We start from the raw sequence: 16170 nt of genomic DNA, 5'->3' as shown, positions 1-16170 counted from the left end.
TACCACTTGTTTTTCTGATTTATACTGAGCTTATGTTTTGTTTCGCCGTTTGATGCTTTTCGTCTGTTGCTTTTTTGATACCCTGCTGTGGGAGGAAGGGTGATGGTATGGGACCCTGGTACTTCATGTTGGATCCTCCCACCACTCGGATTGACCGAACTATCGACTTCGGTGCGGTATGCTTGCGTGGTCTTGGTGTGTCTAGCATGCCGATGGTACCATAGTTTCATACCTTTCTAGCATCATAGGTAATAATTAATAGATTTGATTCTTCAGCATTGATTTTAAGTCAAGTACAACGTGGTGGAGGGTATTACTCCGTAGTTCAATTGGATCTGCAACTCTCCACTCCGACCCATGTGGATGCGGTGTGGATGGGTCGATGGACGTCAATGGATATGGCATGCATCTGCCATATGGCTATGGAGTATGTCTAGTCATTGACATGCACACCGCTAGGTACCTTATTTAGTCCGTATGTCCGTTCCTTGACGGCTCTACTTAATCATCTGCAGTTTGATAGGCGTGCTAGGTGCGGTTCACCTATCCGACCTCCGAATGTCAAGTCACACGCGACCGTCACAAAAAATTCGAGTTGGAATTCTTTCATGCTATCATTCGAATCCATCATCAAGTAATTAAACTAACTTGATATGATTTTTATCATTTGCGATCATGCTGATACACTCGCGTGGTCCAAAAAAAAAACCCCCCCCCCCATCTTTGCATGGACATCATTACTAGAGGTACTGCAGGCAAGGCAAACAGAACATGGATCAAGTGACTGATGAAATGCTCCAGATAAATGAGATCGATCAGAGTATCAATGGAGGTGTATTGTTTGTTCTTTGGATCGTTCTCGGTCATTGTAGTCCCTCGGCGCTTGGGATGTCTATTGTATTGGCTTCCGTGGGAGACCGGATGACCCGCACTATCCGTCTTAAGTATATATAATTATATATCTTCAGAGCAAAAACCTGCTTAATCGATAGAGCACTAAAACACCACAGCAGCTCGTGTTAGCAACTTACGTAGTTATTAGTGTTCACATGTCCAGATCCATCCTATGTACCTAGGTATGTACACGGACATCAAGGATACGGTATGTAGCACATGCTATAATACCCATGATAAGATAGTCCAGTCCAGTCCAATGTACCAATGTACAGTAGTCAACTGAACTAGGTAACTAGTTAGTTAGTTATATAACATGCGTGGCTTAGATATCACAACCCTGCGGCTCTAACTACTCCGGTGTACACCAAGAGCGAAGATTAATAATGTTGAATTTTCGAATGCCGGTGCAACCGTGCAAGTAAGACGTTAGTTAGTAAACTACGTCATCAACCGAAACCAGGGCACAACGTCGTGCAGGCGGACGAAATAGTCAAGAGTCAAGAGATCAATCGGCAAGCCTCTGCAGTCTAAATCGATCATGGGACTTGTTGTTTTACGAGATTGGGGTACTGTGGTTCCTTGATTTGGCTGGGAATTTACAGTAGGATAGGGTTATTGATTTTTTATTTATTTATTATTGACAACGGGTTCTGGATATGTAGGTGGGAGGTGGACGTGCAAACCGGAGTTGAGCGTCATTCTCCGGGGATAAAGCATTATCTCCTCCTAGGTAGGCTCCGGACGGAGTTGGACTACGGACGGACAACATTTCTGCTTGCCCTTGCTAGGGATCGGGAGCAACCTCGACGGAAAAACCCGAGAAATGCGTCCCCGTTTAGTTTCACATTCTTGACTGAGGTAATTCGGAATTAGGCGCTCAATGCGCGGGTTTCATTTTCATGCCTGTCTTTCTGATTTTCGATTTTCACATGGATTCTACTCCGTTGTATTATTACTCTGCCTGGCCAATTTCCCATGCTCGAGAAGTATTTAAATTGCGATTGCCTGGATCAACCAGCATTAATAATTTCGACCGGCCCGGTGCTCGTCATCTTCAACTTCCAGGCACTACGAACGGCACTAGGGTTTGGGGGAATTGATAATTCTGAAATTCTCTCAATGCTAAACGGTTAAAACCTTGGTTCGGCGGGCTAAAGTTGGACGGCGGGCTTTTTAGGCGAGGGGCGCAGGAACCGTGGTTGCTTTCATTTGTCCGGTCGTATTCCTTTTCCACCTGAAAAACTCTGCTTACAGGAGCAGGAGTAGAGATCCAGATAGGAGAGTCTCCGTTGGAACTTGGTTGTAACTGGTATTATTAATGGGAATTGGTCTTTCATTTGAGGGAGTGTTGGAAAGGGGAAGAGGGGATTAATATACTTACTTCTAAATGGATCAGTCATAGTGGAATGTCAGGACTCCTAAGACGGAGAGTGCGACGTTCTGACTTCTGAGGGAGTTAGGGCTGTTTGTCATTCGTGTTATTATCGAGATCCTTTGGATTGGACCCAATCATGAATTGTCGCGCATGTCGATCGTTGTCCGAGTCTGCACTCCATAGTCCATACTCGTAGTCCATGGTACATCCTATACTCCGTACACGAACAGTGTATTCCGAGTATTGCAGGAATTGGGTCTCACATTCCTCGCTTTCTCGAGGGAAGCCTCGTTGATATGTCCAACTGTCATTTTCGTCAGCGCAGGAGCACTCTGGAGTTACTCTGTAAGAGCAAAGAGGAGAAAGGCGGATGGCACGGAAGGTGGCCTTGCCCGAACGGGTTTGAGGCCGCGCCCTTCGAGGACACCAACACCCGCAGGATTAGTCATCCGCCCACTTGCGGCTCCTCCATGCGTCTTCCCCGACACTCCCAAAACAGACCCCGACAGAGAGGCTGTGCGCCAGCCGGCGACATGCACGGCACATCCCCTTCGCAGGTTGATGCCTAGGAGGCATGGGCGGTTATTGGACAATGGCAAAGGCAGCGGTTTCAGTCAGCGCAAGTAGTGAGCAGACTACTCCGTAGTACCTAGCAAGAGGACGGCATGCCTGGGGCACCCCTCGGGCGGACGGGGCCAATCCGCAGGCACGAAAGATATGAGTCACACCTGCTGACCGCGTTCACCGCCGCGCCTTGCCTCCTTCCGGTTAGCGCGACAGGCGGAGACTCCCCCCGCCGGTCATTGGCTGCCGGTCCGGTCCACGGGCGCACACTCGAGTTTAAGAAGTGCCTGATTCCCCGTCGCTGCCTGGCGCTCTTCCTTCTCCCTTTCTTCCCTCTTCTTTGTCTACTCCATCTTTATTATTCTTTCTCATCATCTCACCACTACACACCACTATCCTGTTTCATCTACTCTGCTCTAGATTAATCGCGGATAGCCGCCACCATACACTCTCAGTTTGACAAAGACCTTGCATACCAGTTATTACTGCAAAATGGCCTTCTAAATCCGTCTAACGGAAAGAGCCCGTCTTTCTCCTCCGAGACAGACATCATAGATCCTTCACGGACCTCGTCTTCTATTTTCTCCCCTCTTCTTTCTCCTTCAGAGTCTCCTGTCCCAGGACCTCTGAACTTCAGCAGCGCATCGCGTAGCTCAAGTTCCCCGAACACTATTTCTTCGTTCGACGTCACGTCGTTCAACACGGATAACCACCAGCAACCATGGCTTCCAACACCCCCGCCCCCACAGCCTTTGGCTCAGTTATCGAATTCCAACGTCAACAACAACAACAGCTCCCCGCAGGAGGACTTCGTTCTATATCCCCCTTGTCCTCAGCCTCGACCCAGGGACTTCTCTGCTCCAGTACCCTCGAGTACAGCCCCTAGATTAGCCGCCTATCATCCATTTCTGGTTCGTTCCGGGCACCTTCCTCGACGACAATCCTCCAGTTTGCAGCAGCCGCAGCAGCAACATCAGCCGCAGCAGCCTCGGCAACTTGCCAGTTCGCCAGTTCAGGTTCCCCGTGTCGCCAGACTTGCCTCGCAGTCTACCGGGTTCCCTCAGTCTTTGTCTCATCGGTCTAGTCCCTCCAGTCGGAAGCACCTCTTGCGTGTTCACGCTGCCTCTGTGGCTTCGAATTCTGCGCCGAATTCCGCCTCTTTGAATCGCCCACCCGTCCCTTTGTTCCACAGTCCCACCCATCTTTCGTATTATCAGAATCAGCAGTTGCACCCGACACATCACCATCGCATGATGTCTACGCCCAACATGGCTCACGGTAAGCTCGCGCTGCTCTCGCTGTCTTTGGCCTTATCCCAGACCCAGACTAATTCTGTAGATCTTCCCGATCTCTTTGATTTCTCAACCGACCAATTCGGGGCGGACTTCGACTTGTCCATGCTCTCCCCCCAGCAGATTCCTACCGGCATCATGGCGCCCAAGGAGGCCATGGCAGATGCCCCGCCGGGGACCATCTCGCCGAAGGATTTGCTCATGGATGCTTCCGCTCCCCCGTCTACTTCTTTCACCGACCTCAGCACGCCCTCGTTCGATTCGCCAGGATACTTCAGCCAAGATACCTCCCCCATGTTCGCAACGGACATGGAGCTGGCTCCTGGTCATGAGGAGTGGGATTCTCTCTTCCCCACTCAGGATGCCTTCCCTGCCTTGCCACTCGACTCGACGACCTTGGACGTGGCCCCCGCTGCCGCCCCCAAGCCCCAGGAGACGGAAGAGGTTCCCATGCCTTCTCCCAAGGCCAGGTCGCCTTCCAGTGCTCCGTCGCCTTCCTCTCGCCAAGCAACTAAGCCATCCACCGTGGCTGGTGTCAATGCTCGTCAGCGCAAGCCCTTGCCGCCCATCAAGTTTGACTCGTGTGACCCCGTCGCCATGAAGCGAGCTCGTAACACTGAGGCTGCCCGAAAGTCTCGTGCTCGCAAGCTGGAGCGACAAGACGTCATGGAGCGTCGCATTGCCGAACTGGAAAAGTCTCTTGAGGAGGCTGAACAGCGCGAGCAGTACTGGAAGGCTATGGCTCAAGCTCAAACCCAGGTTTAAGCTGAAAGAAGAAAAAGCACAACAATTATAAAATCCTCCAAAAAAAAAAGTCGGTTTTGATTTCGCCTTGTGATAGCGTTGTGTACCATGCTGTTTCTGTTTGATCTTTTGGTTATGGGATTGGTTCTGTGGTGGGCGGGGGCTTGGATGCCTCGCGTCACCCTCCCAATGTCAGCAGTCGCAATCGGGATCCAGCAATGGGATCACCGATGATGGCACTGCTGACGGGATAAAAAGTTTTCCTTTGTGTCTGGTCTCGATCAACGGGCCATTGTTTAGTTAGTGATACTGTTTCTATCATCACACCTGTTTACGATGGGTGCATGTTTTTTTTATTCTGTCTGTTGGCCGGTTCTGATGTCTCCTTCCGCAGGATTGACTCGTGGCCTTTATTATATTTCTTTGGCTTTTTTTTTTTTGCTGGTTATAATCCTCATTAATGTCGTGTTAAATTATGTACTCCCAGATTGCTCAATATTATCATGTTGCTTGCCAATTATTCTCCACGTAGCCTGCGTAATCAGGATTCTAGGATGAGTCGTGACTGAAATCAAATCGACAAATTGAAATCAAACTGAAGTCGAATGAATGTCGAATTTGTACTCCGTACAGGACTGATCAAGGATGATGTTATCAGATAACGATCAGTGGTCACATGACGTATCCGATGGAGGGGCAGGGCTGAGTCAGCGCTCTGCCCCTCCGCACACACAGCCGCTAAGCCCCGTTGGGAAGGCGGCCGGTCTACGTCACCTCCCAAGTTGGCAAAGAGCGACACAAATCAGTCCACAATCACAACCTGCTCGACCAAGCAGTCGTGCGCTCTTGTGCTCTTTATTGTGGTCCTCCCCGTCCCCCTTTCCATTCTCTTTCTTCCTCTTACCGCTCCTATCGTCTCTTTGCCCAGCAGCATCCCAATTTCTCGCTCTGGTTGTTTTCCATCCCCTCTCATCGCACTCGTCCATCATGCGACACAATACGTGCCACCTGCCCAATGGGCAGCTTTTCACTGTCACACCCGTGTTTGGTGGCGTCATGTTCAAGTCGAAGGATGCGCACACCAGCAGCTCCATTCTGCCGCCGGGCTGGAATATTGTCCTCTCCACCAAACACCACGGCGACCAAGCCGCCCAGGATGGGGAGGGGGCCGGGGAATCAGAGGACCGCGAAACAGGTCGCACCCAGGGCAAATTCGTCTCCCCGACGCTGCGCGATGACAGCCTCTATCTCTCGTACATGATCAACCCTTCGGATAGCGACTACAAGCCGCCCACCTCACCGACCCGTCAGATCGCGATGATGCTCTGGGTCACCCTGTGGTGGTACTTCCACGAACCGGAACCCAATCCGCATATGCAAACGGAGGCGTCAGCAAACACGCCCCCATCTGGTCGGCCAAAAGGGGATTGGCGCATCTACATCCGACGGGAGGGGATCTTCCAGGGTCGCAACTTGCTGCAGAAGCTTGAGCGGATGGGCATCATCACCAGCGAGGCGTCCTGCGTCGGCGCGGACCCGTCGGACCAAGACATCTGGGGCTCGATGTTTGTGAGCCGACGCTCGTTCTGGCAACTCGATCCCCGCTTGTTTCTCTTCACCCTCACTCCGCAGTCCTCTGCGCACACCTTTGCCCCCGCCCGCAACAGTATGTACCTAGCCGAGGCTCATGGTACCACAGGGGAGGCCCTAGCCCCTTACGCACCCAGTGAGGGGCCGTATGCCTCCGGGAGCCATCTTCCGACGTACTTCCCGCCCCCGCCCACCCAGTACATCTTCACGAATGGAGTGCGGCATCCTGTTCGGCCAAAGCCGCCTCACCAGGGCGAGGTGTTCTACGTGCGGTATATCCCCAGCGTGCAGCAGTATCTGTCCTTCCGGGTGCCTTATCTGCCTTCGGCCAAAACGAGAGGGCCCCCGGCCGCTGCGCCGCCTGGGGACAGTCCGTCCGACCTGGACTTGCTGCACAAGTGGATGAATGACCCGCGGGTGAATGCATCTTGGGGGGAGGGCGGCCCGATCGAAAAACAGGAGGAGTTTTTGCGCCACAACCTCAGCAGCCGAAACAGCTTCCCGGTGATTGGATGCTGGGACGGCAAGCCGTTTGGGTACTTTGAGATTTACTGGGTCAAGGAGGACCGTCTGGGCCCGCTCATTGGGGGAGCGGGTAACTACGATCGGGGCATCCATCTGTTGGTGGGCGAGCAGGAGTTCCGAGGAGCCCACCGAGTTGCCATCTGGCTTGATGCGTTGGTGCACTGGTGTTGGCTGTCGGATCTGCGCACGGAGACGGTCATGTTGGAACCACGGGTGGACAATGTCAAGTGAGTTTGCGTTGGTGTGGGAGTTGGTTGGGTCTGTTGAACGTTGCTAACCGAGTTTAGGGTCATTGACTATCTCCAGCGATCGGGCTTCTACAAGGAAGGTGAGGTTACATTCCCTCATAAGCAGTCGGCCGTGATGAAGATCAAACGAGATTCGTGGGAGGCGCCGGCCGTGTAGGAATGGGTGGTGGACCTGTACATGATCTGACGACATATAATTGCATATACCTGAAAATTTTTACGTACTGCCTATGGGTAGCTGCGTCTTGAGTCATCTCAGCTGTCTCTATCCATGTTAGTCCATGTCAATCGTACGTTTTTGCGGATTCGGCCGACGGGCTGGTCTAGATTGATGGTTACCTACAGTAGATTTGTGATATAAAGCGAGTCGATCCTCTGGTTACTCCTTCCTCTTTATTGTCCATCTTTCCTTTTATTCCTCTCCTCTTCGTTTATATATATACCTCCTTCAACTCTTCTCTTTGTCCCACACTAGTCGGTCATCCCAACGAGCTGCATCGAGACACATGCTACAATGTAACCCACCACCCATCACCGGCTGTCTGGCCGTATGTACGCCTGTGCCATGCTGAACACTGCATGTATCTTCTGTCTGCCCTCTGTCACATTTTTCTTCTCTTCTTTATCCAGAATCCCTTCCCTCATGCGATGCTGCTCACCTAGCATGGTGATTACGCACGTCTTTTACTTTTCTTGATGGCACAGGCTGCTGCTCTGACCTTTTTTCTTGCATCCTCTTGATAATATATCCTTGTTTCCACTCCATTCCCATTCTCGTACCCTCGAAAATTGACATTGGTGTGGTGACCAACTCTGCATTGCCTACCATTGCTTGGATGATATGATTGAAACCCAGCACAAAGTGGTGGGTGGACAACGGGACCACAGAGAGACAGAGGACGTAGGGTCCTCGGTGTATGTGATTGTGGTGGTGGATATTGAAGGGCTGGTTGGAAATACATCCTTGGCCTACCGTCAGGGTCGCTACCCAAAACTGTGACATGAACATCAGGTGAGTGTGGAGATGTCAACTGCTTGAACAAGCTAGCTAACCTCCTGGGCTAGGTACTCGGCAGACCCAGAATAGCTTGCTGGGCTAGGTATCATGCTTATGGATCTGCCCTGGGGTTGCTTGTTGATCGACCTTCCTTGCACTGCTCCTTACATTTTTCTGGTTGAGCACGCCTTGGCTCGTCGGACAGACGGTTTTCAATTTCGTCCCTTTCCGTTGAGGGAGCTTCTTCATGCCGCGTGACATGCCTGGAGAGTTCACAGATAAACTGCCTTCCCTCGACGTTCGGCGTCCCTGAGTTTGACTTCCGCAGGGATACTCGACTAGGCGATCTGAAAGCCTTCTGTTGTGAATTGGCATTCCGTGGTTGCTTCGGTATGTGGTGGAAAACCGAAGACGTGGACTTCATGGTGGAAGATGAGATTGGTCCTTGTCGGAGGCATCGGCCACGATCGATGAAACAACAACAATTCCCCACCCCACGTACTAGGGTAATGGCCATCTGAGTAAGTGGGTTTGTTAAGGGATTTGTTATGACTGTCATTGACTGATTGTGAATGTTCATAGTCGATCATACATGACAAAGCCACGATGTACGCTAACAGAAGATGTCGACTTGGTGGAATTTGGAGAACGGCCTCGACAATATACTCATTGAAAAGTCAATGAAGCAATCATCGATCCGTCCAACGGTTCGATGAATCCATACCCAGGTCAGTGTGTTGCCTACGTCATTGTTATCACCAGTGCTACTTGTTCGTGCCGATAGTCGATTGTCTATCACGGTTGACGCACTCTGCGAGACGAGTCAGGGTCGACTTGATACCTGCGAATGAGGATTGCTTGGTAGAGTGTATCAACGATACAAACGTTGTTCTGGTTAATGGACGCCTGGTAAGTGTGTTTGTCGGCGTCGTTTGTTATCTGATATCATCGCTAATGGTTCATGTGGTAGCCGATCGTATATAAAAGTCTTTGCCCTTTGATCCAACCAGGATCCAACCATTGGGAATGATACATTCATTGCTCAAGGTAGTCCTGGTGTTTGCGGTGGGGATCCAGTTCCGTTGAGCAATCATGCGGCAGAGTATACGTCGCATTTCCGTCAGCTTTCCAAACAAAGGTACACTATTTCACCGATGATTGATTTTTCCCAGCGATGTCTATTTCCTTTCCACCTATTCCTGGAACCTCATTGTTCATTCTGTTGTTACTAACAGAGAATAGCTGGTTCGAGGTGACTCGTACCGTAACACCAACTCCAGAGTATTCAATCAGGGAGGGAGTGCAAACTATTCCGGTGGCTTCTTTACTTTCAATAAGAATTGAGTTTCCTGTCAGACACACCGATGAAGGACCGGCCATTTTCCCATCTAGTCTGAGATTCTTCGGACCAGATCATCCCCAGTCCAGGTCATCCCACAATGAACACAAATATCCAGGATTGCCCTCCACTCCGTCCACGTCCCGCTGGAATGTCCCTGCCGGCATATCCGTTTATCAACCAACCAACTTCGAAACCTGGCCTCTATGTGGAGCGGTGCGTAGGTTTGTCAAACCTTGGGGAGACAAAACAAATGGTCTTATCCTCCGCGATACACGAGTACATCAACAGCCAAGAGAAGGTCGTTTTTGAAACTGTAACGCAAGTTCCCTGCCAGGGGAGACACCTAAAGCTTGATTGCAGTGAGTATGTTTCATGTTTCACGAGATGTCACACCAACACAGCTAACCATCGCCTAGATACCGATAGGCGAGCCAAATTCACCCTTGAGAAAGTATCGCGGGGTTTGCGAATGGCTCCCACTGAATCCAAGAAGCTAGCAGCTGAATGATGGAAGCCCAAAAAGTGGGGCTTGGGAGGCGAGTCAACCATAGACTCATCAGCCAGAACGTTTGATTTTGGCGCAACGGCATCAGGTTTTTCTTTTTCTCGGTTGAAGTATCGAAAATGGCAGATACGGCCGGGACCTGAAGTTGAAAAAGCGAGCAGCTCGATGACGAAAACCCAGGACGCGGTGTTTGGGTATACATCAATAAAATCATCGGTTATCGAGCTTTCGGACCTGTTGCTTCAGACCAAACCTCAAAACGCGGTGTTTGGGCGGAAAGTAATTCATAAAGTCACCAACTATCGACTTGGAAGCGGTCGCAATTGGGATTGCTGGGTTGAAATACCAAAGATGGCGAGATACAGCAGGCATGGTACTAAGCCGTCTCCCATCTGTCTTCGTCTGGCTATCATGAATCAGAAGAGCGCATCTGTTTGTTTGTCTTCGGCGGCAAGGCAAATTGGGACACTCCAAGCATTCGCACAGAGTGGGAGACCTACAATCTGGAGAGATGAGCTGGAAGATGCACTTCGAACTCTTGACCTCCGTGCCCTCGATGATCCCGATCAGAGGATTCAGCAATGAATAGTTCGCCATGATGCGCCGCATCGTATGAGTGTCATGGGTGTCTCACTTGCCTCTGGATTTCGTCGAATATCTCTGTTACCTGCAACGGGTTGGGGGCGCGAGTGCAATAGCGTACCCCATGGCTGCGAGTAAAGCATGGAATTTGTTTCCAGACTTCGCGAGTTACTACGTCAAAAGCCTCGAATATGATACTCACGGAACCGTCCTTTATATCCGCCTTCGAGGTTCGGGAAACAAGATCATCGGGGATTTTGCAGGCTTTGTCACAAACATCTTAGAAGATCGTCAAATTGTGTCCTGTTGTCCACATAATGCGGGTACATCTTCGAGTCAGCTACTCTAGAATATCTCCCTAACCGGTTTTAATATACTTAGATGCAAGGTTGACGCGCATAAGACCAAACTAGAACTGAAAAAGTCGGTGGAATCCGACTGTCTGGTCACCGCCATCTGTCCGGTTCGTCCCCTACTCTGGATAAGAAATGAGTTGACTTGATTTCGACTGACGACGAGACAGAAATCAATGATATACTACTGCCACTATATCTTCGATACGTCCAAAACCAGGGTACATTCCTCCACCAAGGATGCGACTTTCGACGGATGTCCATTGTTGCAAAATGCCAATGAGGAAGGAAACTTCCCGAACAAACCATTCTCCCAGTCGGTTTCTCCCTTCGATTCCGAAGACGAAGCACCGTGAGACTGACCTTCAAGAGCGACCTGTGAACGTGCAGACAGACGAGGTCTAACGCTACAGTGAGAGTGGTCAGCACATTGAAAAGGCGCCTAGGGACCAAAACAGCAGCGAAGGATCTGACGCTGACGACGAGATTTGTGACCGTGGCGGGGGCACGACAGTGGGTGTTAATCAGGGAGCTAAGGACAGTCAGGATCCCTTAGTACCTTTTCCGGAAAAAGAACATCTACTCTCAGCGTATCCATGGGAGAACGGATCGGGAGTTACAGTTAAGGAGTACCCCTTTTGGGCCAAAACCATGGCTCTAATGAATGTCCGTGTGTCCTGCCGTTCAGAAAAACGCAGTGGATATTTATTTCGAAAACCGATGACGATATTCATGTCTTGTTTGCGGGTCCAGACAATATCCATTGCGACACGACGGACACTACAATATCAAGGCTGCTTGCTGCTTGGAATGTGTGGCATTTTCTATGGTGCGCGGACTCGTTCAAACGTGGTACATACTCCGATGTACAGGTACTATATCACTCCATGACAAGAGATTTCCTCCTTCAGTGTACACCTAACGTTGGCCTGGTTGACTGGAACGGACATGCATGAACCGTGATGCAAAGGAAGCAACTCTTGAACGTTTCTGCGCTGGTGGAGAGGACCGCCCCTGTCCTGTTTGAAAACAGCATTCTCCGGCGGCCTAGCGGTCACAGCTACCTAGAGAGTGAATGGTTAAGGAAGGGGAGAACTGTTTACTCTCATGTATACTGGACGGGATATACCGGGTGACTTCGATAGAGCCCCAACAAAGGTCGTCATCTGTCGAACCGGGACAACCAAAGCATTTGATTTAATGCAGTAACACGCGATACCATTCGTGAGACACATCCTCTGGACACATACTCCAGCCTGGAGGAAATCGCCCGCGGCAAAGCTCATGAAGCCGCGACTCAATCCCTCAAGACGTTCCAAACGGAAGGAATTTTTCGATACCAAGGGCCGTGAGACGCTTGAGCACGATTCCCCGCGATCCTCACCACAGCGGCGAATTTATACTCAATATCATCCAAAGACTGTGCAAAACAAGCATACATCTGCGGCAACATGATCTGATATATACGCCTACTCTTCGACGTCTTGATCTCATCGAACTTCATCATGGGGCTATCTCGGCCCTGCAGACTGGTTGATCAGGTCCTACCCTACCCCCGGCCAGCTAGACCGGCGTGAGAGAAGCGGCAAGCGAATAACAATGGTCTCCGTGAGTTACCCAGACACAATCATTCTTACGTTTCATCTGCTGGAACGTCTAACGTATTTCGAAAGACCAGGAACCAAGACAGACATCGAAGGCTTCACGACGTTGCTGGATACCTTTACCGGCGAAGAAGCATTGTTTATATGCGATATTCAATGGCTCCACATCAAGGGGCCGTGCTATCACACGATACCAACAGTATCATCCTGAGGTTGAGGCATGTTATACCGCTTTCGACTCCTGCATAAAGAGATTTGGTTTTGCAATCCGATGTCTCAAACTAGAAAGATGAGGAGATCGCGAGCTCATCAGATACCTTGGTTATTTCATGGTTCTGTCCAAGAAACCTGGGATATACGCTAACTACAGAAACAGAACCACGATATACTCCTTGGGGACAGACGCCCGCGATACCTGGGATGTTATATGTTATTACTGCAGAAACAAAACCTGGATATGGTTGAGTTGGCGCCTATCCTTGGCTTGTGTTCCTGGGAAAGGATGCACGTGACATGTGGGATGTATATGTCATTACTGTTGATGTTGATGAAAATGATGATGATGATGGAAGGATCGTTGGGAAAATGCACTCTAGGTAGGTGTACTGAATGCGTGAAGCTGATCTGCCACGCATTCGCCGGTCGCCTACCAACACTTTCACTCCACCAACTCATTCAATGTATATGACCTAGGGCAGGGTCTTTTCTTGATCATGTCACTCTCATCTTGTTGGGATATTTGTGTTCATTTATCTGGTCATCCTCAGTGGCTCCCTAGTTACCTCGCATGCCGCACTCCTGATACAGAGTTTGCTGCGAGTCTGCGATACGTTTGCGACCCACCCAACCAGCAAACGATATGTGTGTTGTAGGCGTTTTATGCGTGGACAAGGTTGCATGTACGGAGCAAGATAGCATAGGATAGGTACCTCATGGGCATAATTGTACTTATCAACCGCTGACATAAAGACATCTTATAGTTAACGTAATCGGTAAGCGAGCGCCGCATGCAAGCGAGCGCCGCACCTCCACCCGATTTCCACGACTAGGTGAGATTTAAGCACCTTTTTATCAACAAAACAATCGCATTTCTATATCAAACTAATTACTAGGTGGATTAGGACATCTAACCCTAGTATGCCCCCGAATATGACAATTAGAACATTGCGGTGGAGCGCGTACACGGGGCCCAACTGCAAGAAGTCCTGGATCCTTAGGTCTAGTATCTTGAGCTTCAGAGACCTGATTCTTCTGCTGAAATCGCTCCTGACCCTCCTGAATAGAAAGACCCTCTGAAGCAGTAAGTTGCTTAGTAGACTTTTTTTTCTTTTGAAGCTGCTTCTCATTTGCAGCTCGTAAATCACGAATTTCTTGACGCGCAAGAGCTGCCTCATTTAGGGCTAATTCGCTGCATTTGATAATCTTGTCCAATCGTACCTCTAAGGAAGAGGTAGGACTCTGTGAGCGTGTTCTTTGCTGCGTACGCCTTTCAAGAAGCTTTCTTTTTTACTGTAGATGTCTGCTTCTCAAGCTGCCTAGTGGTATAGGGTGTCTTAGGCACTGAATTGGTTGATCGACTGTCTGGTGGTGTAGGAGTCCTTAGTTGAATATTCAACTGACTGAGCACTCGTTCTGGGTTATATGGAACTAGCCCAGTAGCAGAGAAACCATTGCAGATATTGTTAGCAGTAAAAGTCTCTGTACGTGCCTTAGGAAATGCCTTAAGAAAATCAAGCTTGTCAATATGATTGATTCTAAGGCGCATCTGTTTTTCCACTAGATGTCCGTATGCACCCTTTAGTGGTGAAAAGCAGCCAACATCTAGAGGTTGTAGTAGATGTGATGAATGAGCAGGCATACAGATAGGAATAATATTATTCTCACTGCATATCTGGTCGAACTGAGGTGTCAGATGACTGCCATGGCCATCAAGAACTAGGAGACGATATTTCCTAGTTGTACGACTAGTAGTGATAGGAATAAAGAGATTCTTAAGCCAGCGAAGGCTTATTTTATCACTAGTCCAGTCATTTGGGCTGACTTCAATCTTTCAGTCAGGTGGTAGATCACTCTGATACCAGCCCTCTATATGGACCTTTCCCTTGAAGATTATACAAGGTGGAAGCGCCCATCCAGAAGAGCTAATACACTCAATAGAAGTAACCCATTCTCGATTTCCTGGTTGTACAAGACGTGCTCTACCATAGAAATCAGCTCTAGTAACTATCCGAGCAGTAGCTATTAGGCCCATAGCAAAGCCAGTCTCGTCAAAGTTGTAGATATCTTCAGATACAATCCCATGCTGCATTATAGTGATTTGTACATGGTCAAATCATTCTCTAATAATCTTAGAGTCTTCACATTGGGCACGCCGATAGCCGTATCGTCTAGAAAAGCATGTCTTCAATTCATTATGCCTTTGGACGAAGTTGTAGACCTATTTCTGTCCGACTGATTGAAGAGGTGTAGTATCACGGGCAGCAAGAAGAATATTGGCCATTTCTCGTACATGAGACGGTCGGGGAGGTGCTCCACGTTGAATAAGCGATAGGATCTATCGTACAAGCGAAATCTCCTCATTTTGAGTCATTTTATGGGAGTTGGCGTGTGTTTCAAGACGTGTTGGGATACCACTAAACCGTCGACGGAGGGTTCTCTCAGGAATATTAAAGATACGACCTGCCTCACGAATACTGCGGATTTCATCTTTTTGAATAGCAGAAATCGCTAATAGGATCCTGCTTTCTTGCTCAGCTAGATTTCTAGCCTTTTGACGCGCTTTTGGAGGCATGGCTGGTAGTTGAATTGAGTGAGGTTTTCGACCGGAGTCAAAACGCGTGAGCTGCGGCGCTCGCTTGCATGCGGCGCTCGCTTACCGATTACGTTATCTAAACTACGAATAACTTAAGAACTACATACAATATTCATAAAGTTATGCATACCATGAATAAATTATGCATCTTATGCACAACACAACCTATAACTGCATCTAACCTGAACCCCTTGACACCTGAACAATACCAATGTTTGATTATGTACGGAGTACAATACCCTCCATAACCAGGGCAGACAGACCATCACCACGCGTGGCGCATAGTATCTAACACCATGTCTCAACCCCCCCCCCCCCCCCCCCCCTCTTCCCCAAAAAAGAAAGACCGGACAGCCGACCCATTAACAAAAGTACCGCCTCCTGCGAGGGCCACCGATCTATTGACCGCGTCCGCGTCATTTAAGCTCGTCTCATAGGGCACGGAAGACTAATGCACGCACAGGGAAGGCAAGGCAAGGCAAGGCAAGGCCTGTCGTCGGGTCGGACCATGCAAGGAGGAGACGGATTGGACATTTCGACTATTTTGCTGGATTTGAGACATGATAATGAGGGTCTGTCTGGGTGTGCGGGGTTTGTTGGATTGGGATCTGGATCTGGATCTGGATCTGGATTTTGGGGAGAGGTACTCCCGTACTTACTCTATCTACTGCGTGGGGTTGAAGAGATGTGATTTTGGGAAGAGGTAGGTAGGTAGGTAGGTTATATTTACTCTAGAGGTC

The 16170-nt window shown here is 49.5% G+C and overlaps 2 protein-coding genes across 2 annotated transcripts; both read left to right on the top strand.

Annotated features, from left to right (window-relative positions):
* Positions 1-3557: 3557 nt before the first annotated feature.
* Positions 3558-4893, top strand: cpcA (amino acid starvation-responsive transcription factor GCN4; the record flags this gene model as incomplete). Its single annotated transcript, XM_046082040.1, has 3 exons — positions 3558-3709; positions 3786-4114; positions 4175-4893. 3 exons carry the CDS (start codon positions 3558-3560, stop codon positions 4891-4893), a joined length of 1200 nt encoding a protein of 399 aa, XP_045937997.1.
* A 966-nt stretch (positions 4894-5859) lies between these two features.
* Positions 5860-7392, top strand: LDX57_000392 (GNAT family N-acetyltransferase; the record flags this gene model as incomplete). The annotated part of the gene is made up of 2 exons (XM_046082039.1): positions 5860-7214; positions 7275-7392. The coding sequence occupies 2 exons, from the start codon at positions 5860-5862 to the stop codon at positions 7390-7392; spliced, it is 1473 nt and encodes a 490-aa protein (XP_045937996.1).
* Between the last annotated feature and the right edge of the window lie 8778 nt (positions 7393-16170).

The sequence above is a fragment of the Aspergillus melleus genome (genome assembly GCF_016097325.1).
Source record: "Aspergillus melleus strain CBS 546.65 chromosome Unknown contig1, whole genome shotgun sequence".
NCBI classification, from domain to species: Eukaryota; Fungi; Ascomycota; class Eurotiomycetes; order Eurotiales; family Aspergillaceae; genus Aspergillus; species Aspergillus melleus.
This window is presented reverse-complemented; position numbering and strand designations above follow the sequence as displayed.